General features: G+C 52.0%; 7 protein-coding genes across 7 annotated transcripts; 4 read left to right on the top strand and 3 right to left on the bottom strand.

Annotated features, from left to right (window-relative positions):
* Window positions 1-130: 130 nt before the first annotated feature.
* Window positions 131-1,364, bottom strand: AYO21_03724 (hypothetical protein; the record flags this gene model as incomplete). Its single annotated transcript, XM_022653698.1, has 3 exons — window positions 131-906; window positions 959-1,092; window positions 1,261-1,364. The coding sequence occupies 3 exons, from the start codon at window positions 1,362-1,364 to the stop codon at window positions 131-133; spliced, it is 1,014 nt and encodes a 337-aa protein (XP_022513941.1).
* A 318-nt stretch (window positions 1,365-1,682) lies between these two features.
* Window positions 1,683-3,238, bottom strand: AYO21_03723 (hypothetical protein; the record flags this gene model as incomplete). Its single annotated transcript, XM_022653697.1, has 2 exons — window positions 1,683-2,179; window positions 2,224-3,238. 2 exons carry the CDS (start codon window positions 3,236-3,238, stop codon window positions 1,683-1,685), a joined length of 1,512 nt encoding a protein of 503 aa, XP_022513940.1.
* A 764-nt stretch (window positions 3,239-4,002) lies between these two features.
* On the top strand, window positions 4,003-5,884 carry AYO21_03722 (hypothetical protein; the record flags this gene model as incomplete). The annotated part of the gene is made up of 3 exons (XM_022653696.1): window positions 4,003-4,232; window positions 4,253-4,310; window positions 4,373-5,884. The coding sequence occupies 3 exons, from the start codon at window positions 4,003-4,005 to the stop codon at window positions 5,882-5,884; spliced, it is 1,800 nt and encodes a 599-aa protein (XP_022513939.1).
* Window positions 5,885-6,418: 534 nt separating this feature from the next.
* Window positions 6,419-8,260, top strand: AYO21_03721 (hypothetical protein; the record flags this gene model as incomplete). The annotated part of the gene is made up of 1 exon (XM_022653695.1): window positions 6,419-8,260. The coding sequence occupies one exon, from the start codon at window positions 6,419-6,421 to the stop codon at window positions 8,258-8,260; it is 1,842 nt and encodes a 613-aa protein (XP_022513938.1).
* Window positions 8,261-9,264: 1,004 nt separating this feature from the next.
* AYO21_03720 (hypothetical protein) lies at window positions 9,265-15,265 on the top strand (the record flags this gene model as incomplete). The annotated part of the gene is made up of 2 exons (XM_022653694.1): window positions 9,265-15,186; window positions 15,248-15,265. 2 exons carry the CDS (start codon window positions 9,265-9,267, stop codon window positions 15,263-15,265), a joined length of 5,940 nt encoding a protein of 1,979 aa, XP_022513937.1.
* Window positions 15,266-17,068: 1,803 nt separating this feature from the next.
* On the top strand, window positions 17,069-18,127 carry AYO21_03719 (hypothetical protein; the record flags this gene model as incomplete). Its single annotated transcript, XM_022653693.1, has 1 exon — window positions 17,069-18,127. The coding sequence occupies one exon, from the start codon at window positions 17,069-17,071 to the stop codon at window positions 18,125-18,127; it is 1,059 nt and encodes a 352-aa protein (XP_022513936.1).
* Window positions 18,128-19,558: 1,431 nt separating this feature from the next.
* Window positions 19,559-24,030, bottom strand: AYO21_03718 (hypothetical protein; the record flags this gene model as incomplete). Its single annotated transcript, XM_022653692.1, has 2 exons — window positions 19,559-19,648; window positions 19,708-24,030. The coding sequence occupies 2 exons, from the start codon at window positions 24,028-24,030 to the stop codon at window positions 19,559-19,561; spliced, it is 4,413 nt and encodes a 1,470-aa protein (XP_022513935.1).
* Window positions 24,031-24,265: the final 235 nt, after the last annotated feature.

The following is a 24,265-nucleotide window of genomic DNA, read 5'->3' as shown; positions in this document are numbered from 1 at the left end:
ACGTGGCACTCAAGAGTCCTCTGTGCCTCTGGTGTGCTCTCCCCTCGAGTATTAACGTCTGCACTTGCCAGCGACGTGTCTCCAGATAAGGACCAACCCGATCTGACATCTCAGCCTCGCATTTCAACAATCATATCCCGCGGTTGAACTCCACCAGGCCGCCTTCACCGCCCCGGTCCCAGAATTCTTCCTCCAAGCTCCTCGCGCTGACAGCCTGCCGTTGCGGGAACGCCGCCAACGCCAAGGGCAGGGCAAAGATACTAGTGGTCAGGATCAAGCCCAGGTTCACGGGGAGAACCATCCTGGGTCGCGACTTTAGCCATTGTGTTTGCTGGAGTCGGACTAGGATGAGGGGAGGAATGACCATGATTGGAGTCGCATTGAGGACGCGGGAGATTGCTGTTTCGCCCACGGCGAGAATGGCAGCTTTGCGAGATTTGCCCAATGATGCGACTTCTTTGCCTGTCTTCTCGCGTTCGGCTTTTTCTTGCTCGGATTGCACAGGGAAAATGTCGATCCCGCGGCGGATTTCTTCGGAGCGCATGAGAAAGACGTTCAACACGCCTGCGCTCGCGACAGCTGCAAAGGGCACTAGACGACCGAGGACAAGTCTGGTGTTTGGGGAGAGGCGTTTCAACCGTGGAACAAGAGAGTTCAACCCAACAGCGACAGAGCATGAGGCAGAGACTGCCAGCACGTAGGATTTTACCAAAGTGGATGTACTAAGCGGTGATGATTTGTTTGCGTTGGATGAGTTGATGGCGACATTGAGCGATTGATTTATGACTTGCCAAGCGATAGTACCGGTGGTACTCAGGTTGGGTGTGAGCATACCAGCGGTGACGACCAGATTCGAGATGACGAAACAGGACATGCGGAAGGGGAGGAAAACTGGCTCTCCGGTATCTTTTCAGCGTTAGACACTCTCCCCGTCTATGGGCATGAGATATAGTCGAACCTGGATGTAGTGTTGAATCCACAATCTTTTTAGCCTGCCATATCTCCGGCGTCATGACCTTCGCCTCCCCAGTCTTGTAGGATGTAACCAGTCGCTTTGCCTGTTCAAGGCCCGAGGACGAAACGAATAGTGTTCTATGAAACAAGTAAATGGTCAGGACCAATAGTTCATTAAAGGACGGCGGTGTATATGCTGCGGTCTGTTGCGCTGTACCTTCAGCACCATTTGACGGCACAACCGACCGCCAGCCCCGGAAATTTCAAAGTCGACACTTCAAAGTGTGACGCCTGCTCTGTCCTCACCTCGGATCTGCTATCTGTGCCGACTGCATGACACGGCCCCAGTATGTTGAGAGGTCATATTGAGATGCTGGAAGATCTCTATTGCCCGGAAGTGAGGCGGACATCGTGGCGCTAGCGCCCCAACCCAGCCGGGAGGAGGTACGAGAGGGTTCGAGGTAAGTCAGAGGACCTGAATGAGTGGTTTTATGGGTTGTCCAAGGGAATGAAATGAGCGTCGAATAGTGTGGTCTCGATTAATTCTATTTCTCGCTGCGATTTCGGAGGGGCTGGAGCACAATTCCAATGCTATTGAGGAAAGTGCGCCGATGTTTCAGCCTTGCACACCCGAGCTTTGGCAACTGGACAATTGACTAACCACTAACTCACTAGCCATATCAACATCTCAACTATGTGCCTCCATATTATTGTTCGCCATTTGATCCCTACACCTCTCTATTCCCACTTAGCTCGGCAGTGCGGGAAGCGATGACCCCTTTCGCTCTCATATCCATACGGAACGGCGTGTATCTATGCGAGTCCCTGAAAGGCCCAACCGGGTTGGCGAGCTTCTTAACGAAGTTTCCTTCTCTAACCTCGCCCTCAATGCCACCGAATGCCCCATCTGTACACCACCCCAACATCCTCCGAACACGGTCAGACAAGTTGGCCTCGACTTCGGGCCTGATGGATAGGAAGTTGTTCTCTTGTTGCCGGATATAGGACCGCATGAAGAACATGAGAATCACTGGCCTCTCTCCACTTGTCATTCTGTTGGGACCGGTGGCGTGCCAGAGTCGACTTTCGAAGACAAGTGCTGTTCCTGCTGGCCCTTCTGCTGCCACTGTCCCGTCGATATTGAAAGGATCTGGAGCGCAAACAACGTCAGCACCACCCTTGGAAAGTATGACCCCATAACAATCAGGGTAGCCTTCGTCGTTGTCTTTGGGATATAATACTAAGGACAACAATAAAAGATTGACTCACCATCTGGAGCAACGGCACCAAGGTGACTGCCGGGAAACACCCGCGTTCCACCATTCTCTGCCGTGACATCCGTCAGAAACCACATGATGTTGATACCAAAGTATACGTTCCGAACAGGCGGTTGAATGCCGACCTGATCCGTATGCAACATCATCGGTGTATTCCCAGGGCGTGCAATGTTCGCGCTGTAGCTGTGGACCAGAAAGTGTTCACCCAAGTTTTCTGGTATAACCTCGTCAATCAAAGGATGCTCTAGCAGATCGAGGAACTCTTGTCCTTTGTTGATCAATGTCCAGATTCTTTGGTTGGGCGCGTTTGGGCCTCCATCCTTCGCTGCAACACCAGCTTCTACCTCACCGCGTCCCTGTTGACGAACGGCTTCTGCCAAAAGCTGGACTTGCTCCTGGGTCAAAGCATTCTTCACCAAGCCATAGCCAAATTCTTTCAGATCTCGCCTGACCTGGTCAATGTCTTCCGTTGGAGTCGGTAACCTGGCTCCAGGGCTGGGTGATACAGGATGTACTGGATCCACAGGGCACAAGGCATCAGCGAATTTGACTGCAACTTTGATGTCTCCCTTGGGCAATGTCGACTCGTCGAAGAAACCGTCCTTAAATAGAGCATATCGCGGCTCCAGCTGGCCCTGAGCAAAGGCAATGATATAGCGAGGTTTTATTTTCACCCGGCAGTCGGGTTCTCCGTCAAATGTTTGCAGTATGCGAGGCTCCTCCCGTGTGTCAATGTAAATCGGACCGCTATCCAGTCCGATATCCAATCCAAGGACAGCCTTGACTCTGGTCATCTTGGACAAGCCGTTCTTAATCACTTCCAATGCTTCCACGCGGTCATCCTTCTTTTTCGAATGAGGCCTCCAGTTACTGAACATGCCATATCTCAGGCCTGGCGTGGGAACACTGGCCGTTCCGTTGGCGATGCCGTTCGAGGCTACAGTACTAGAGCCATTTGTCACGCCATTTGGGTGGCTGACCGATTCCGCTGGACGCGAGACATTCATCTTCACCTAATTCTCTGTTGCTTGATGGTGGAAATGGTTGTTGGTCTCCATATTCTCGAAAACCACCCTCCATATTGTCTTGCTATATCTAGGATCATTTACAACTCCAAAAGGTACGCAGGAGCACCTGAGTAATGTTTTGCGCAGTCATCGAGACACAACCAACAAGAGACTTCACGTCTGCGGATTGAGACACGGTCTACCGATCCACCCCGCAGCCGTCAATGGTCTTGGATTGAATCAAATTCTTCTGACTCGACCCAACCTACGCCTCTAGATTTTGCCCGCATCGCCCCACACCCTCTCAACCTGGAGTACCCCACAAGCCTTGGTCAGAATATTACAGGTAAGAAGAAAGCTACCCTCGGTTATACCGTCTTCCTCGTTGATCAGGCTGACCTTTCTGGGTATCCGCGGTTCTCTGGCACTCACGAGACTGCAGCAACTTGACCAATTTCCCCAGTCTTTCTGTGGCACCCAGAAGACAAGGAACCGAAGGCTTCTGGAGAAGCTCGTCCGATCTACACCAGTCGCGGGGTCAGGCAAATCTGGGGTTGGCCTTTCCATCTGTTCCAAGGAATGCTCGGTCGGAACGCCCCTTGTCCTTCTCTAACTGTGGGAACACTCTAGAAACCCTTGCGACTAGTCGTACAGCTACCGTCAATAATTCCCCTTCATCCTAGCACTACTTCCTCACTTCGCACTTACTCAGACTTCCATATGTCATCACCAGCTTGACTGAAATTGACGGTCAACCCAACGGCATGAAGGATGACACTGACGCAACCAAGGGCGGCCGTGGCGGCCGTTCAGCCCGTATGAGCAATGAGGACAGGAAACTTCGGAATCGCCTGTCACAGAAGGCCTTCCGCGCCCGGCAAGCTATGCGCATCAAGGAGTTGGAGGACAGACTGGAATCTAGGCCATCGTCCGAGACCGCAAGAATCGCCGAGCTCGAAGAGCGGAACGCATTCCTCGCTAACAGGCTCTTTGAGTGCCATAAAAACTCGAAAGCCTTCAGGTCACCATCAGGGCTCTGTCAGAGGCTACTGCGGAGGCGCTTGACATGGTAGTAAGTCTTGATCGCCTGCCTACTGTTTGGATCTCAACCAGAACTGATCCATTCTGCAAAAGATCCCCAAGGACAAGAAGAAGGAGTCCCGTGCCAACGAAGGTGGAGAAGATGAAGCTCCTCGTCCAACCACGGCGCCTTCGTCGGCCTCAGATGCATCCTCACCAAGCCTGAGAGATGCCACTGTGTCCGCGCCGATAACAGATCCAATCGATACAGGAGGCATTATTATCCCAGATATGACTTTTGATGCCGCTTGTCAACAACCAGACACCTCGGCGAATGCGACAAGCTGGCCAGATTTAGAGACAGGCTTCGACGAAATCCCCGACGACTTCAAGGATGCTCTGCAAGCAGCAATAAGCCACGATCCTGATGTATTCGCCTCACTGGATTTCGTTGACTTTTCCAATCCCATTAACGACGTGACGATGATAGAGACGAACAATCCAACCATGTGGGATACCATGATGGCCGACCCAATCCTCCAGCAAAGACTATCTTTCACTTTCCCGCAGATGGGACCAGATACATATTCTGCTGCGGAGAAACACGGTCCGATCCTGGTACGAGGTCCTCACGGGCAGCTACATCGGACCAACTCCGCGTGGTCGGACCATATTGCTACTCTTGAATACTTCTTGCGGCAGAAGTGGAGATCGTTAAGTCTTCGCAGGGAAGTACAAAAGGTTTCATCCGACGAGTACGTGGGAGATTGGTACTTTGATCCAGGGAGCTTCACTAACCAGGCTTACAGTCTTCCGAGCTTGGTTTGCTTCATGCTGTCCTCATTCATATGTCTGTCGTGGCCGACCATGGCCGCCTGGCACTCATACACCCGAGCGCATATCGCGGTTGCCAGTCTTATGGCGTGGCGCCTCAACCCAACGCCAGAGATGTACGCGGTCATTGACTCTTCCCTTCGTCCGACCAAACTTCAGATGACAGCGCATCACCCATCAATAATCGACTGGATCCCTTTTGCCACGGTACGTGACAAGCTAATCATATATCATTCGGCCAATCCCCATCTGGATGAGCTGATATGTGATATCGGCAATTCATACGTCATGGAAGTCGACCTTTCGAAACTCATCGCATTCATACCTCCCACTCGAGGCTATGTCGGAGTCTGGGATCTAGTCCGATCAATTGCGCCTGAAGCCACGTCAAGTTCGGATACAGCAAATTTCCTCCAGCCGAGTTTTGAGAATTCCCCAGAGACCATCGACGATTTTGACGAGGAAGAAGAGGCGAATAGTGGTGCAACTTCTTTGCCCGCGCCCGATGCAAGTGTGCTCTTTGGGTCGAAAGCACTCGCCCTGAAAGCATTCAAGCTGATAGGGATGCATAAGGGCGTTGGCAACTTCCTACTGGATCCGCAATTCTTCCAGAGGCATCCAGAACTCTACGACCCCACGGTAAACCTATGTGCCCGAGGCGTTCCTCTACGCCCAGGAAATCGGGGGTCCATGTTAGCCCCTCAACCATTGGATTCTGGCGTGCTGAGCCGGTACAAGGAACTGTCTTCGTGGTCACTTACTTTGTCCTCCACCATAATCACAGCGAGATGAGATATTGGTCTTCTATCATCGCATATTGCCTTTGCTGTTCAGGTTCTTCCTAGCAGTCAGATCCACATTTCAGCAAATCCAGAATGATCATTAAGGCCAGATTGCTAGCTGTTTGCTAATGGCGACAAGTTTGACGTTACATTTAACAGCATCTTGACTCTGATATTCTCGAGCTTAGCAACGGCGAAGATGCAGTTTTCGGTTTCAGTGGTAAAACAATTATGACAACAACGACATGTATTCTTTGTGTCTGCAGACCCAAGTATAGGCATCGTTCCTGAGATACTCTTCTTCGATATTGTGTTATTGGAGTCAGTATGATGTATATAGTAAGGACGGAGTAGGGCGTCAGAAACAGGGCCACGCGGAGAACCAGCCGTGCCAAGGCTTCGGATTAATATTTTGCCGAGAATACAATCCACCGATGATTTAATCACACGAGTCTTTACCACGATGGTGCACTGCGGGTAAGTGTCTAAATGACCTGGTCCCAAGTAGAATTGTGACCATAAAAGTCAAAGACACTCTTTCGTCATGGCGCCGCGAGAAGAATTATCAGGCGATGAGTCTGATGACTCTCAACTTGAATGGGAAATGGAACAAGGCATTCCTCAAGTCGAAGACCCGTTCATCCAAAAGTACATGGCGGGGCGTCAGGCTCTGATCGAACAGGAGAAGAAGCAACGCCATGATCGGGCTTTCAAACAAAACATGTCTCCCATGGCCAAACAGGCAGCCAAGATCATGGCCTCCATTCGCCGCCGAGAGCTGCAGACTGTCTGGACCTCTGAGTTTGAGGATAGTCTCGCTGATAAGAACGGTGGCAACCTGTACCCAGGTATGATGTTCACCCTGGCTCGTGATCGCATGGAGACGACCGACTTGTGGAAAATTATCGAGAAGATGCCAAAGGGAGCACTGCTGCATGCTCATCTGGACGCCATGATCGACATTGACTGGCTGGTTGACCAGGCTCTGGCGGAGAAGGGATTCTGCATGGTTGCACCCGAAGGCCTGAGTGACAAGGGCAAACGAACTTCAGGTTTACTGCAATTCAGGTACTATCCCGACGAAGTTGTCAAGAAGCAGAAGAGTACGGGTAGTATTTGGACAGCGGCATACACACCCAACACCCCTGTGACGATCAGAGAAGCACAGAGGACATTCCCGGACGATGACCAAACCTTTAAGAAATGGCTAATTAGTAGGTGCACCATTACCAACGAGGAGTCCTTGTGCCACCACCATGGTTTGGATGCCATCTGGAAAAAGTTTCAGAGCACATTCATGGTCATTACCTGGATGTTTACCTACGAACCCATCTTCCGCCGCGCCATTCAGCGCCTTCTCGGCCAGTTGGCAGATGATGGCATTATCTACGTCGATCTCAGAATCGCTTTCAAATTTGAATTCCGAAAGCAAGGACAGACCACGGGTCAAATTGGCAAATTCGACGATTTCTTCACCGTTCTGGGCGAGGAGATTGAGAAGTTCAAACGATCGCCTGCCGGAAAGACGTTCAAAGGAGCACGTTTGATATGGACCGTCATCCGTAAATCGGACAACCGAACAGTGGCCGATTCCATGAAGGAGTGCATACGCATGAAGAAGAAGTTTCCCCACATGATTTGCGGCTTTGATTTCGTGGCTCAAGAAGACCAGGGAAGGACACTGAAGGATCTCACGCCGCTGATATTCTGGTTCAAGAAGAAGTGCGCCGAGGCCGGGGTGGATTTGCCTTTCTTCTTTCACGCAGGCGAATGCCTTGGTGACGGTGACAGTACGGACAATAACCTATTCGATGCACTTCTGTTGGGGACTAGACGCATTGGACATGGGTATTCGTTATACAAGCACCCTTTGCTGATTGACATGGTCAAGGAGAAAAAGATTCTGATCGAGAGCTGCCCAATCTCGAATGAAATCTTGCGGCTCTCGAGCTCCATCCTTTCGCACTCTCTCCCGGCACTGCTTTCACGAGGGGTGGCTGTGTCATTGAACAACGACGACCCTGCAATTTTGGGCCACGGAAAGAACGGCTTGAGTCATGACTTCTGGCAAGCCTACATGGCATTTGAGAATCTCGGGTTGGAAGGCCTAGCAACCATGGCCGAGAACTCCCTCAAATGGTGCGCCATTGAAGACCAAAAACCGAGCGAGTGGACCAAAGACATCACCGAGGGTTATTTGGGTAAAGGCGTCAAGGCAAAGTTACTGCGAGAATGGAGGAGCGAGTTTGAGAAGTGGTGTCAGTGGATTTTGATGGAATATCCGCTAGAGGCCGAGGAAGAGGATGGAGAGGATGAAGACGAAGATGAGTCCGAGGAAGATGAGGAGGAGGAAGAAGATGAGGACGATGAAGACGACGAAGAGTAGATTGACTGCGGCCGGCATGCTGCTGGTAGTGGTGCTGTGGTCGTCAGAGGCAACACGTTAACCGTGCCGTATCTCAGACACAGACAGATGGTCTAGATGGTCTTCAACGACAACAATGACAGGGTTCTTTAGCGGGATTTGCTCACTTTGACAGACAGATATGAAGACAATGTTGTTTCTGCTTTCTCTTATTCTTTGATCTGGCTGCACTTTTCATGCACACTCTGGCTGGTGGTGAGGCTGCGCAATAAGGCGCATCAGGCTGCGACGCTCGGGGCTCTTAAATATGGCCGGGCCGACCCCCTGCATGGTTTGTTGGTTCATCGCCCGTTCGTTCTCCTCTGCACATTGTCATGGGGTGTTTGAGCACTCAAAGACTGCCTCGTGTGACCACAGCAGAGTAGTGGACGCCGCCCCCCACTGAGCGCCCAGATCCACTGGCTCACCGTGCCCAACGGGAGCTGCTTTAGCATTTGGGGGCACCAAGATTGCCCCTCGTTGGCTGTTAGCTGCATCATCCCGCTGGCACTTATCATGGGGTGGAGCAGCAAACCCTGGGTGGCTTGTCGGTAGGGGAGTTGCGTCGAGATCTGCCTGTTTTCTCCGACTCCCATACACCTCGTTCCAAAGCGTGTCTGCGTTTGACCGAGCAGACGACACGTTTCCTCCACGGTCTCTATGGAGGACTACTGATATGGTTTTCTTCCCCTAGACGACGCAAAAGACGTCTATTTCCGTCTGATTGGAGCAGACAGACGCGGGTCCCACGCCGAGAGAAAGCGTCTGCCCGTCGCCTCTCAACTTCACCTTCTTTGTGCTGATCTCTGATCAATCCTCGTCCCTCATGTTGACGTCCATGTCCTTGTCAAACACCTGGACTTCATTCCTCCGTGGCCCGACGTTCGTACCATTTCTCGTCCTTCCTGACCGAACCACGATGACTACGTTGCCCTCATAGCCATCCGTACCCAGAGAGTCGGGAAGGGCTCATCGGACCCTCGACCATGTCATACTTTCTTCCTTCTTACTTTCAGAAGCGGCTGCTTCGATACGCCCTTCTCCGTCTTGACTTCATCGACTCGGACGAATTCGACCTCGACAACTTGGGGTTGAAATGGGGCCAGCGGACCGTCGTCGAATTGAAGAATGTCGGAATCAAAGTCAAGAGAATCATCGACATCCTCCAACTGCCTGCATCGTTCGCCCTGACCCATGCCTCCGCCAAGCTATTGCGTCTCACCCTCCCAGCGGACCTTCATATCAGTGGTATCGAAATTGAAGTGGAAGGGGTGGAGATAATCGTGGCGATTCGACCAGACAATACCACAGCTGTCACAGCGGCAGGAAAATCTCGTTCAAAAGCAGGATTTGCCCCCAGCAGGACAGACCGTGCAAACCTACCTAGGTCAAATTCACCACCCGTCCATGACCCTGGCGGCAGATATGGAGAAGCAGGGGGGCCACTGGAGTTGTCCCAAGTGCTGCCCACGTCGGAGGATCTGGCGGCGTCGTTCCTCGAGGCCGAATCGCCCGGAGAAAGAGATGAACTACAAGCTGCACTCGAGTCACAGTCTCAGATGCACATGCAAGAGTCGGTGATATCTTCGGCTTCCAGCGAAGATGTTGGGCTCGGCATGCCTGGAGGGCTTTCGTTACCTACCTTTGTCGCCAATTTTCTCAAAGGTGTGGCAGACCGGTTATCCGTCAACATCAAGGACGTTAATGTCGTCTTGGAAACGGACCTCTCGACTGGGAGCGCTGGCCCGGTAGAGAATACCAAGTTCATGCTCTCGGTTGGACACATTGCCGTTGACGCCATTGACAAGCCAGAAAGCCTAGAGCCTCAGCCAGATACGAGACGATCAATATCCATCGACGAAGTCCAGCTGTTCGTTTTGTCCGAGTCCGAGACATTCTCAGAGTTCTCTGGCCTGAGTTCGCCGAAGCTAACCAAACTACACCCTCCACTGTCACACCATGCTAGTGCACGCAGTGACAACAGTGATTTCGCTCGATCAAGCACCACCAGCCTCAGTCAGCACTCCGATCTGCCAAAGTTCTCTCCTGCATCATTGAGTAATTCTGGACTTGGTTTTGGACTCGAAGATGCAGCACTGTCAGACTCCACCATCTTCGGAAGGCGATCCAGAACCATCCCGGCTCAACTCACTTCAACGGTCGAGACCGAGTCAATCGATAATAGAGCTCATGCCGAAGAAGTGCAACAGTCCGTGGGCCGAGACAGCGACGAACGGTTTGGAATCTCAGACGCCCAGTCAGAGGACCTGGCAGAATCTAGGACATTCACACATGACGAGGCTGAGAGTATGTATATGAGCGCGATGAGTGGGCCACTCAATATGCCGGGTGGGCTGGATTGGTCACGGCCTATGCCAGAGCCTCAACCAGAACAGCAAAACGACACTGGAGACGTTGAAGAAAATGACCAAGAGGAGCCACTTGGTGATATATCCAGGACAACAACTCGTGGACCATCACGTTCTGTCAACGAAACTGAAGCATCGAGTGGGGAAAGCATCCTGGATAACAGTCTGGCATCATGCTTTCGCACTCGAATTCTACACGTGAACGCTGTAAACCTCAAAATCCCCCAGCCACATCATGATGAACCGCTGTCAGAAGCTGATCGGTCCACCTCTCCACGGCGTGCAAGTCATGCTTCCCAGATACGCCAGATGCAGATGGGTGGTAGAAATTCCCCAAGCACGTTCCTCAACGAATCCCGGCTTCAATCTCTGCGGAGCACGGATCAAAGCCGAACCGCGAAACTCCCAAAAGACAAACTGAGCATCGAAATCGGAGAGATTTCAGTAGACCTTGATATTGTGCTGTGTCGAGTGCTCGTAAGAGCCTCGCAAACCATCAACGATGCAATCCCGACGACGATCCCACAGAAATCGAAAGTATCCACGCCATCCCCTGTAATGGCTATCGTGCCCGACGTCAGTTTGAAGACTATAAACCTCAATTTCTGTGAAGCGGTCCCGAGAATGCCACCCAGCAAAGTTGGGGTTCAGGCAATTGAATCAATTCTCTCTAGCCAGGAAGCTCTGCTGAAGGTGTCAATTACTTCGATAAGCTACACGGAAGACTCCTCAACAGATCGTAATCAGCGACTGTCGATATCTAAAATTGCCATGCACCATGGCGCCAGGGAGGTTTTGACCTTTGTTGACTCTATCAATGTCCGCGACTCGATAGCCACCAGCTCGATGCTGAGACCTCACGATGTCGTGGTTAACGTGTCGGGAAACCGGTACGAGGTCCAAATTAAACCCGTCTACATTGTCCTCGATTTGTTGGTCATCGACGATGTGCTCAGCAGAAGCGGTGGCTTGAGCTCCTTGCTGGACTTGGGAAACTCCATCATATCAACACACACCGTGAAGGGGCCAACTCCTGTGCCGGCTCCAGAACCTTCGAAACTACGGACTGTTAGGTTCAATGACCCTCAAAGACGACCTAGGGCAGACAGTGATTCCTCTTCGACTTTGCCAAAGGTCGATGTTCGAGTCTCAGGTGCTGTTCTAGACTTGATCGGGTCCGAATCGTCAATGCAGATCAAATCTTCAGCTATCAAAACGGTGTATCGGGACAACAACGTAAAGGTGGTGATAGATGGCGCCGCGGTTGAAGGCCCACTGCTCGCCGGTTCTCGGGCTCGTGGAGACATCTACGCCAAAATCCGCAATATCGAAGTACATTATTCAAACTCTCCAGATGATGATGACCTTGACCGACTCCTCTCCCTTATCACCCCTTCCAGCGATAGGTACGAGGAAGATGATGATATCATGGTTGATACCCTGTTGAGGCAGCGTCGGAAAGGCGGCGTTCTACGTCTGACCGTCGGAGATCTTCAAGCTGGTGCCACCGGGTTGCGGTGGGTGCCTCTTCTCACAAAGCTCACCGATGAGATATCGAAACTTTCCTCAGTCGCCAAGTACCTGCCTGAAGATGATCGACCAGGAATCCTCACCTTCGCACTGTTGAAAAAGCTTGATTTCCGCTTCGATGTTGATGAGAGGTTTGGGGTCGTCAGATTACAGGCCGAGCTTATGGAGGGAGCTCACATCAATGTGCCCTCACTTGCTGCCGCTCAGATTGCAGCCTGGTCAGTGTCGAGAAGTGACGAAGATGTGCTGATTGGCGATGTATTGTCTCAGACCAAAACTGTCATGGGCCCTCCTATGTTCATGTGTCGATTCATCGCAGACGAGATGGAACCGACTGTTCGAATGAAGCTCTCAAATACTTGCATCGAGTACAAGGTCCCAACACTTGTTGCGCTCACCTCGCTTTTCGAACGCCTCAAGGTCGACTATACACCCACCGACAAGCAGAGTTCATCTTCGCAACCCTCGAGCCCGTCCCTGTCGAACGCAGGAGATATGGGCAGCCTAGCACGGAAAGTCAGACTGTCCATAGCCTTCCGAGATTCGGCGATCGCACTAAATCCTGATAAGGGCTCAGCCAAAGGTCTTTTCGTGTTGACAGATGCTGTGATACGCCATGAGAACCAGAAGAGGGGCTCGACAGACAATTTGGACATCAAGAAAGCCTCTCTCCTCATCATTAATGATGCCTCGACCGTTGGGCTGGAATCGGGAAATGTCGACCACAAGCTGTATTTCGAAGAAAACGACCAGGTTCAACAACTTACGAAGGCAGGATTCGTTCCTGTAGGGTCGATATCCGCTGCATCTGCCAATATCAAAGTGGTTGAAGACAAACTAACTTCAGAGACGCGGTTGGATGTAGAGTTCCGCAACAATCTCCTGTTCATCGAGACTTGCGCAGACTCCACCCAGACTATGATACAGATTCTGAGCGGCCTTGCGCCACCGTCACCACCTTCGAAGGTTGCTCAATATCGGACTGAGGTTGTCCCAATACAGGATATGTTGGCGTCGTTTACTGGTAATGCTTTTGTCTCAGAGCCTGGACCGCTGCTCGGCCTCCAAGCTTCAAACAGTGTATCCGCTGTCGGCACCTCTTCGAAGCCCGAGGTTGGATACGACGAGGAGGAAGACGAAAACGAGTTGATGACTGGCATGTATGGGGACGGCGATGATGCTGACGACGAGCTGACCGCGAGCCATGTGGAGTCAGATCTAGGTCGCTCTGTCATGTCCGAAAGTGTGCACATCGCCCCAGTTGATGCTACCGGTTCTGACATCGGCGACGCGGGTGAGAGCGTGATGATGCACAGTCTCCTAGATTTTAGAGCAGATCATTTTATTCCGAAGTCATCAGTTGGCGGCACGGCTCACCGCTGGAATTCGGTCCACAACACCTATGGTCTAGCAAGCGATGCGATAATCGAGCGGTCACCATTGAAGCTTCGCGTCAGGGATGTCCACGTCATTTGGAACCTGTTTGACGGATACGACTGGCAAGCCACGAGGGATACCATATCGCATGCGGTAAAGGAGATTGAGAACAAAGCTATGGCGAGACGCCCGCGCAGCAGCAGCCGAACACCTGGTGTGGAAGACGATGACGAGTCTGTGATCGGGGACTTCTTGTTCAATTCGATCTACATTGGCATCCCGGCGAACAAAGATCCCCGAGATTTGGCGAACGCCATCAACCACGACATCGACGACTTGGTCAGCGAGACAGGGAGCTACGCCACCGGAACAACGGTCACAGCAACTACATCTCGACGCACGTCAGGCACGGTCCCTAGGCAAAAGAAGCTCCGACTCAACCGCAGCAAGCATCACAAGATGACATTTGAGCTGGAAGGTGTCTCGGCCGATTTCCTTGCATTCCCTCCAGGAAGCGGCGAGGTTCAAAGTTCGATCGACGTCCGCATCAGAAAGATCGAGGTGTTTGACCATGTGCCCACGTCGACTTGGAAGAAGTTCGCAACCTACATGCAAGATGCTGGTGAGCGTGAGCACGGTGCCAGCATGGTTCACATCGAAGTTCTCAACGTGAAACCGGTAGCAGAACTATCGGCCTCGGAAATAGTGCTCAAAGTCAGCGTTCTTCCACTGAGACTGCATGTTGATCAGGATGCGTTGGATTTCTTGACCCGATTCTTCGAGTTCCGGGATGACAGTGCACCGGCGTCGAGTGGTTCCTCCAGCCCACCGTTCTTGCAGCGTGTGGAAGTGAACGCCGTGCAGCTCAAACTTGACTACAAGCCGAAGAAGGTAGATTATGCAGGGCTTCGATCAGGACGGACCACCGAGTTCATGAACTTCTTCGTCCTCGACCGGGCAGATATGGTCCTACGGAGGGTTATCCTGTACGGGGTGTCTGGATTCGACCGACTAGGTATCATGTTGAACAACATCTGGACCCCAGATGTCAGACGAAACCAACTGCCTGGAGTTCTGGCCGGTTTGGCGCCCGTCCGACCTCTCGTGGACGTTACCAGTGGGGTGAGAGACCTCATCGCAGTCCCCATTCGTGAATACCGAAAGGACGGAAGACTTGTTCGAAGCATCCAGAAAGGAGCATTGGCGTTTGCAAAGACGACAGCGACAGAGTTGGTCAATCTCGGAGCGAAGATGGCGATTGGCACACAGCAGATTCTTCAGAATACAGAAGATCTGCTTGTGACTCGCGAACTACAGGGAGAAACGGACGAGGACGATGAGATGCGAAAACAAATTTCTCTGTATGCCGACCAGCCAATCGGCATCAAGCAAGGATTGCGGACGGCATATGCAAGCCTGGAACGAGATCTATTGATCGCACGAGACGCTATCGTGGCAGTTCCTGGAGAGGTTATGGCCAGTTCCTCAGCCAAAGGCGCGGCAAGAGCGATACTCAAACAGAGCCCGACCATCATCCTGCGGCCGGCGATTGGAGCCACGAAAGCCGTTGGGCAGACATTGATGGGCGCAGGCAATATGCTAGACAAACAGAATCTGAGGAGGATCGATGAGGTGAGTTGTACACATCCAGTCATAGTGTCGTTTGTGGACCAATACTAACAAAGAGTCACAGAAATACAAGCGGCATTGAAAGTTGGTTTTGCTGCCCGTTTTCTCCTCGGAGTTTTGTTTGCAAACCACTCGGTTCCGCGGTGCCATACATACGAAGCTGGGCGTTGGGTAACAGATGGATTGATTGGCTGTGCGCGACTTGCAGCATTGATCATGGCGTTGGATGTTTGCATACAAAGTAGGCGAAGCGTGGAACGAGGATTTTGCTTTCCTGTGCTGAGTGTTTTCCTTGCATGGTGGTCCGCGAACGACCAGACCAAACCGAACCGAACCAAACCGGTGAATGAAACGGCGCCACGACTTGAAACGAGAAGAAACATGCCCACCCACCTGAAGATGGCGTGGGCAAAACGATATGAACATAAATTGGAACGAATGAACAGAATGTGCAAATGTCCCAAATGGTACTCGGTACAGAAACCTTGCATGGCGTAGGTGGCTTTTGGATGTCATGGTGGATTGGATTGGGAGGGGCATTTCAGATAGGTCAAGCGAAAGGGCGACTCTTGGAGTATCTAGTTCAAACAGAGCTGTAATCTGCATATCAATTGGTGCTGTGCTGTGTTATCTGTAAGTATCCTGTCTAGTTTGCCTTGTTTGTGTTTGTGAGGTGGGTAATGTACTTGTGCATGCTTGTTCTTGTAGACATGGTGGTCTAAGACAATGCCTTGGGCGGAGCAGCATGCAGAAACGGTCGGACTACTGTCTGCTACAGCAAGCATGCTCTTCTGACAACGTTCCTCTGCTCAGGCCTCATGATGACCGAATGATGAGGAAGTATGAGAACAGAGTCTGCCTCGCTTCGAGAGAAGACCGAAAGTATGGAGCTCGGACAGGGAGCAGCGTTTCATCAAACCCCGAACCGCCATCCACAGTCCTTCATCTCCATACAATGGGGGATCTTCAAAAAAAGGGGGGAGACACAACACCAAACCTAGCTCGGAACGGGGGGCGTGCGGTCTATATACTCCCCCGCCACCTCTTGTGTACGATAGTCCCTAGATGGTGTAAATGGTGTCGAAGGAATGCTCATCATTTTTACCCGTTGGCCAGTAGCCGTGGCTGGCTGCCTGTGGCGGACCACCCTTTTTGCGCCTTGTCCTTGAACCTCGTACAGGTATGTATTTTCTAGACGCACGCGACGGTTCTTCTAACAGATACCGACGTGCCGAGGAGGATGAGCTTCGGTGAGGTGATACGTGGTTTTGGACAGTTTACTGTGACGGGGGCTCGAAATTCTCCGATTGGACAAGGTTGATGGCGGAGTTAGGTCGTGGCAGTGCTCTCGCAACACTGGTCGACTAGCGGGATTGGGTGGGATTGCGCACAGCCTAGCGATTCGCCTTCTTGGTCTTAAGATCAGGGCATTATCTCCAGATGCCTCAGGCTGCCTTGTCATTGGTCGCGCCTTCGCTGGTCAGGCTGTGTAACGAGCATGTTTCGATGTGGACTTCAAGCAATGGAGTAGTCAATTTTCTGTATCATGAGCCGCTCGTCCCCTTCCCTCAGCCCCAGTCGAGATCTGCCAGGGCAGAATCTCTCTGTCCGCCAGAGATGTAAGGAGAAGGATAGAGAAAGTATAAAGGAACAAACGATGGAGGGAAAAGTAAGAGACACACAAGAGTTAAATATCGGATCAGTTTGATTCCTGAGGCGTGAATCTCACTACTGACTATTAGTTCCACGTGGCTATTCCAAACGCGTCACTGCGTCACAGTCACTGCCTCCTCACACGGGCACAAGACAAAGAATACCTGAACTCTCTACTATGGATGCCCCCATCCTTCTCTCTCACGACTCTTTTCCCAACTCTCTTCACAAGATGGACAATATTTTTCGCCGCTTCAGCTCCAGAAAGTCGTTCAAGAACAACTCCTCATCGAACATGTTTTCAAGACAGCCGCCACCACCGCCACCATCTGACCAACCGTCTCAACCATCTCAATTCACCATGGCCTGGGCTAGAAACAATCAGGATCCCAACAACCCCTTTGCTGTCACAACTCCAACGCGTCGTCCACAAGCACCACAAGCAGCCGAGCCACCTCCACCTTATTCCCCTAGTTCCTCAACCCCCAAGAGCAACAACAACAACAGCGACACCGTCGGCCCCCCCTATCCCACCAATGACCTGCACAATCCCGCGCAAGTCGAGAATGACTCGCCCTACGCCTTCCTACGCTCCTTTGACACCATCTTCCTGATCGACGACTCTGGCTCCATGGCTGGCCGCTCGTGGCGAGAGACCGCTGCTGCACTCGCTGCTATCGCGCCTATCTGTACCGCCCACGACCCGGATGGCATCGATGTCTACTTCCTGAACCATCGCAACCCGCACACCCCCGCGGGCAGTCCAGGTGGGTACACAAACATCACCACCACTGCGGCGGTGCAGAACCTCTTCCGAAATGTGCGACCGTTCGGAGGAACGCCCACGGGTACGCGCCTCAACACGATCCTAAAACCGTATCTCTCAGAACTAGCCGATTCGCTCGACCGCCAGGCCCGCCTCGCGCGTAACGGGACCACGGTGCCAGTGGTGAAACCACTCAATATCATCGTCATCACCGACGGCGTGCCTTCGGACGACGTCGAGAGCGTGATCGTTAATGCCGCTCGCAAACTCGACGCCCTGTCCGCCGAGCCTTGGCAGGTTGGCATTCAATTCTTCCAGGTCGGCCGCGAACCTGAAGCTCGGGACATGCTCCGCGAACTGGACGATGCGCTAAGCGGCGAATACCACATCCGCGACATGGTTGACACGGTACCCTGGAACGGCAAGGGCGGTGGCGAGGAGGGCCGAGAAGGTCTCACCGCGCAGGGTCTGCTAAAGGTGTGTCTAGGCAGCGTAGTCAGACGGTGGGATCGGCGGAGTATTTGACTAGGGAGTGGGGGGGGGAACAAAAAATAGAAAGGCGTTCCTGATCGATTGATGGTCAAAATCAGTCATCAAATCCCATTGTGTACTACTGTACTTGGGGAGGACCTTTGCAATCCAGATGCCGGCGTGCATGAGTTTAAACGTATTAGCTATTACCATCCTGACTACTGCATGAGGATCCAACGCACAGTTTTGGTGCCGAACCACCGATAGCATGCCAATCATAGTCATCATCACTATTACTACAGCTTCAATCCACTGTTTATTGTTGATATTGATGCTGTTTTTAGTACCGTAGCGAGGACAAGGAATTCCTCTGTCGCAGTCACCACTGTTGCATACAAGTACATGTGTTGGGTGTGGTGTGTGTCTGGGACATGCATGATTACCTAATACACGTGTCTAGATCTATATATAATATGACTATTATATGCGTGGGCTGGTATGCGGTATGTATAGCTCCAAGCCAATCGTGCTTTACCATTTCCAACCCGATTGTTCATTTTTACAATTTTCGTTCAACGAGGGGGAGTAACGGTCAAAGTGATACCTGACGAGTGGGTAGTTTTGCATCTCGCCCTGTGTTTACTTGCCGAGGTATGTAAATACGGTGCTGAGTGACTACTCGGTACAGAATGTCTACTCCCGGGGAGGGGGGAGTGAGTACATAGGTACTTAATACATGCCGTGACATGTATGCCGTACAAAATACTCCCGGGTCGGGGGGCAGGGGCGGGACAGGGCAGGACAGGGCAGGACAGGGCAAGGCAGGGCGCTTGTGCGTGGGTGGGGTGCGACAAGGCTATACATACCCAAAGTACGTAATATGTACAAGACCTCCTCTCCCAGATTTCTTTTCCCTCCCTGTCCACAAAACGCCTTTTAACATTCCCAGATCAAGCCCTGCCCCTCGTACTGCAGTAGCCCGGTAGTGCCTGGCCCGCATTGCCGCATTGCTGCATACTGTAGTACAAGTACGCAATCATGTTTGCGGTGCATGCACAGTGAGTACGGGGTAGTTTAGGTCGTATGCGGCCTTGTATGGTTAAAAGGAAGACTATGTAGAACCGTGGTAAACAATGTTATGCGTCGCGCCCCGGATAGAGGAATACAAGTACATGTGTTGACTGATGACGCCCGCTAGAAGCACTAACTAACTACCCACTTGCCCAGGTACTACTGTCCATCTCGAGCCCATGCCTAGGATCCGTTGACTGAGGAGCATCCAGACGCCCTTGATGTTGCCTCTACATTCATTCCCATTCCCGATCATGCGGCATCCGAAAGAAAAGAAAGAAAAAAAAAAAAACAATACTAAGTCGAATTTTGTCGCAGTCGTCTGGTATGACGATCTCCACCAGAACTGATTTCAACAAAGATGATGTGGAGCTTCCAGGTGTTAGTGCACAGATCATACCCTCACGACCCAGCTTAACTGAGAAAGGCCTGGATGCCGTCGCGGCGGAAAGAGACAATGTCCTCATAACCCGCTACATCGGCCTTTCCACCGACCAAGACACACTGCAGTCTTCAATCCTCCATCATCAATGCCTCTCCGCTCAGTAAGTTACCAAACTCACGTGTCCATCTCCCAGCGCTGCGCATGCCAGTAACATGCGGTGTGGATGGTACGCTGTTGCTACTATCGGAGCCTGATGCACCCTCACCGCCAGACTGCCGCCGACAACATGCGCCATCCGACTGCTGGAGGGCTCAAAAGTACCCAGTGTATCGCCATTTGTATTGAACGACTTAACTTCATGTTTGTCGGTGCCCACCGCGAAGACCGGAGCATGTTCGTGTACCGAGAGGCTGCGGAGCAGGGTCATTGGGCCTCCCGCCAGGGATGTCGTGGAGCTGGTACTTCCAATGTTACTCGTGCCATCTTTGCCATATTCGGGCTTCAATGGTGAAGGTGTCGACGATGTAGCGTTCATCGTCAATACAGCCTTGTCATTCCGCAGATCCCACAACTTCACCTCACCGTTCCTGCTCCCAGAAATGAGTTCACGGACGCCACCACGTTGCATGTGAATGTTCGTTATCCACTGTCTGTGTTCGCGCCAGAGTTTGACCATGGCAGTCCGAGGGTTGAGTCGCTGGTCAAATACGCGGATTACACCATCTCCGAAACCCGCAATGAAAATCTGCCCTGCCACCTGATCACTAGTCAGGCTGGTCACACAGCTAGAACTGCGTGCTGGAATGTCGCCAACACAAAGCTCTGTCGCGGCATTCCACACTTTGATAACCTTGACGTCCCCAGCCACGAGAGCCTTGCCTTGGCCCTGTTGCCAGTCAAAGACCAATCCGGCATTCTTGTTGCTGGGGATCAGCTCCGTCAAGGCCCTGAACGCAGTAATCACCTTGACGTCTGCTGAACTCTGATAGTTTCGATACACTTTGAGAACACCGTCGGAACTACCCACCATCAACAGGGGCTGATCGTCCTCGTTTAAGAATTTTGCATCGTTGATCCTGCTTCCAGTAGGATTTCCATTGCTGAACCGACTCAGTTGCTCATTGTTCTGGAAATCCCATATGGTGACGGTGTCCTTGTCATCGGTCACGGCAAGGTGGCTATCGAACTGATGGAACGTCAGCTTCATTGGCTGGCTCTGGTTGTTGAGAAACCCTTCGTAGCGGGTCCATTTGGAGCTTCCCGCCACGGCCTTCAATGGCTGATTGTCAGCAATGATCTTTTCGTTGCGGTTCCGCCGCCAGAGTCTTGAGTTGTAGTCCGCTGATCCCGGCTCATCTGGGTCATTGGGTCTCATCTGTGGTTCGCGGAAATATTCGGTTGACCAATCTAGCAAAGTGCTTGGGAGAGGGAAAATCGCTCGCGTTTTCGGTTCGGGAGGAACGAAGCCTGCGGAAGTAGGCAGAACGGCAGAGTGATACGATCCTGGGGTGCTTCTCGCATCGGAAGTTTCTGGTGGGCGGCTCCATTCAGGTGGGAGACGACTTCGAGGAGTATTGACTGGTTGCACAAGTTCTCTTGTTTTCGTGGGTGATGTCTGAGGACTGTTTTGATTGGAAGAGGTCGAAGGACTAGGAGAACCCGTCCCAAATGCGAGGTTGCGCAGGGAGCTGCCAGCCCTCTTCAGACTCAGGGACAAATAGCTCTGCTGTTTCGCCAATGTGGGAGGCGGAGTGCCGGGTTGTTTTTCGACTGTCCTGAGTGAATCGCGGGACGGGACTTTCTGAAGCTGGGACTCTTCCCGTTTCGAGAACCGCAGCAGGTCATCGATGACTGCCATAGCCATCTGACTCATGGGCGAGTTGATTAATGTCTCGTGCACATGGTCGACAATGCTTGAAGCATTCCGGGCAATTTCGGGGTGCGGATCGACCGACAGCATCAAGATTTGAACCCAAATCGAGCCATAAATCGTGTTTGCAGACACTGGCATCCACTTGAGAGAGTCACCAGCTTCGCCACTAGTCGACTGGGACTGCTTGTACGGGTGTCTATCCCTTTCTTCCACGAGCTGCTCGTAAGCAACCACGATAAACTTGTTCTCGTAGCGCTTCACAAAATGAGACAGGAAGACAACCAGTTCTTTCCTCACCAACGTGCTGCCATCGGTTGTCATAAAGAGGACAGAAGAGGCGATTCCTTCTTCAATCTGGGAGACCTGATCGGTCAGGTCTGGAATGCCGAGAAAGTTGGTCAGAGCATGGAGCATGGCCGCTCGAACTTCTGGGACGGGATCAAGTGACAATTCACAGAGTCTGGCATGAGCCATGCAACGAATACCCATCCATTTGGCATCGGCATACTCGCACCACAACATGCTGAGACACAAACAGGACCATTGCCGCAGCAAGGGATTTTCAGGCTCTGCCATGTTGAGCAGGCAGGCATTGAAAAGCTCGGGCAACAAGCAGACTGTCTGGCCTGGAGGATATCTCTTGCAGAACGTGGCAACTATGAAGGCACACATGGCTCGATGCTCGCTGGCATTGCCCACAGGAATGTCTGAACGAGGGTTCATGATGGAAATAAAATAGTGAATGCCGTTGTCCTTGAGCAAATCGTTCTGTACCGTGTAGTCGACCGCCATGATTCGAGCCCAGATGAAGACCATTACCGGCTTGAGCTCTAGCGAGGCTGCTTGGAGAAGCTTCACTACATAAGGGAAGATTCCAATGCTCAAAGCTAGATGAACTGCCCACGGTCCGAGGTCCAAGAATTTGCTGAGTAGAATCAGGGCACGTAGGCGATGCACTTGACTAAGAAGGACTTGCAGAACGATCGGCAACTGGTCCGGGGCTCGATCTTTGGTGGGTCCAGAGCTGAGATAGACCTCGAAGGCTGTAAGCTGCTCCGAAAAGAAGGTCGAGTGTTGGTATTCATAGACTCGTTTCCCTTCTTCGGCTTCACGGAGCATAGGGAGCTGCGCCAACACCATCTCCATGGCCAAGTCCCAACTCTGCCACAGAGGATGTCGATGTGTTTCGGGCAGCGCTGGCGACGAGATTGGATGACAATGGTTAGCCCTCATGATTCGCTCGCTCAGTAAGAAATTGCGGAACAATGCTGCGACCATAAGATCTTGACGGAAAAGCTTCTTAAACAAATGTCGTGGTAAAATGTTCCAAGCAATCGTGTCCGTTATAGCTGTAAAAATCCAGTTGAGCTCCCCAAGAGGACTCCGTCGGTCCTGCAGCCGTCCGGGCACGGGTATTTTGCCATCTTCGATCGTAGGACCATTGGGAAGTGGATTCTGTAACACAAAGTATCTCAGTGCGATATCTATCGGTGTCGTCAAGCAACACGTGAAAAGATCGGCAGGCAGTTCTGGGTTTGTGGGCAACATTTCGGTCCTCCCACAAGCCGCCAACTGGATGCAATCCCCATAGTTTTGAATAGGTGCATTGGGATCTCGTTTCTTGAGCTCCTCATTTTCCTTTTCATGCTTCGCCAGAAATGTGTCAAAGTTGTAGACAATGTTTCCGGCATGAGACACGTCGTAGACAAACAGACTTGGCCCTCCTAACCAGGCCTGCAGATCGTAAAGGCCCACAGGTATGTACTGAGTGTAGTTTTTGTTGAAGACCCAGATCTCTCCCGAGGGGGTGGGCAGCGGCACGCCGTGACCGTTGTAGTGAAAAAGAACCCTCTCGTCCTTCGCATTCCGACGCAATGAAATGCAAAAGCGTTTTGTCTCGTCAATTGAGGGATCGAGGTATTGCTTGTATCTTGTCCGCAGACTCAGCGATTCGTATTGCTCCTGCAGGCGTTTCCCAATTTGCTCCATCGTCTTGGTCGTACCACCACTACTTCCCGTTGGGTCGACCCAGGCTTCGAGCTTCGCAGTGGGGTTTGTCTTGATCACATCAGGAGGATCCACGCCGATGTTGAGACAGATGGCTAATGCAGCGGAAACGGTCTTCATACGATCTTTCATGCGCCAATCCACACTGGGGAACTGCTTGGATTCCTCCGACAACGACCCGTTGCTTTCATGCCGCTTTTCCGTGTAATACATGTAAAAGGTCGAATGTAACAACGACAGGTATTCGTTCGACGTGTACTCATCATCCCAGCCATGCCGAATGTGCGCCAGTTTATCTTCTGTGGGGATCTTTGGAAGTGTCTCTTTGCGCCGGGGCCCAAGATCGCTCTTCGTGCGCTGCAACAAGGCAATTGGTCTTGCCGTCAAGTAGTCTTCCGCTTCTTGAGGTATTATTCTTGGGGTAGAAGGCCCGTTTGGTTGGCCTCGAGCTGGGACGCTGAGCGGCGACGGCTGTTTGAAGATGGAGTTTGATGAGAAGCGGCCTCCATCCTCGAGCATGTGATGAGATGTTGATTGATCCCCCTCTTGAGTTGCAGGCCTGCGGCGGTTCACATCGAGGAGACCCAGTCCCCCGGACGCTGGGACATTGTGAGAAGCCATGGTCTCCGCAATGGGTGTAGCTAGAACAGGTCCGCGCATGGACAACGAACCATGACACTTGGAACCGTCATGTCACAGAGAGAGGCTCTCGTGGAGTCGAAGGATAGGTAGGATCAACTGGTTGATGGGCGAAAACAGCGGTGACTTGAAAGAGATATGAGCTCACGAGAGCAAATAGAATGGCCGCGTAAGGTTATCCCTCAATGTTTCGCGGCCTGCTTGGTACGGCTAGGAG

This window comes from Fonsecaea monophora, assembly GCF_001642475.1.
Source record: "Fonsecaea monophora strain CBS 269.37 chromosome Unknown Scaff19, whole genome shotgun sequence".
Lineage (NCBI taxonomy): Eukaryota > Fungi > Ascomycota > Eurotiomycetes > Chaetothyriales > Herpotrichiellaceae > Fonsecaea > Fonsecaea monophora.
This window is presented reverse-complemented; position numbering and strand designations above follow the sequence as displayed.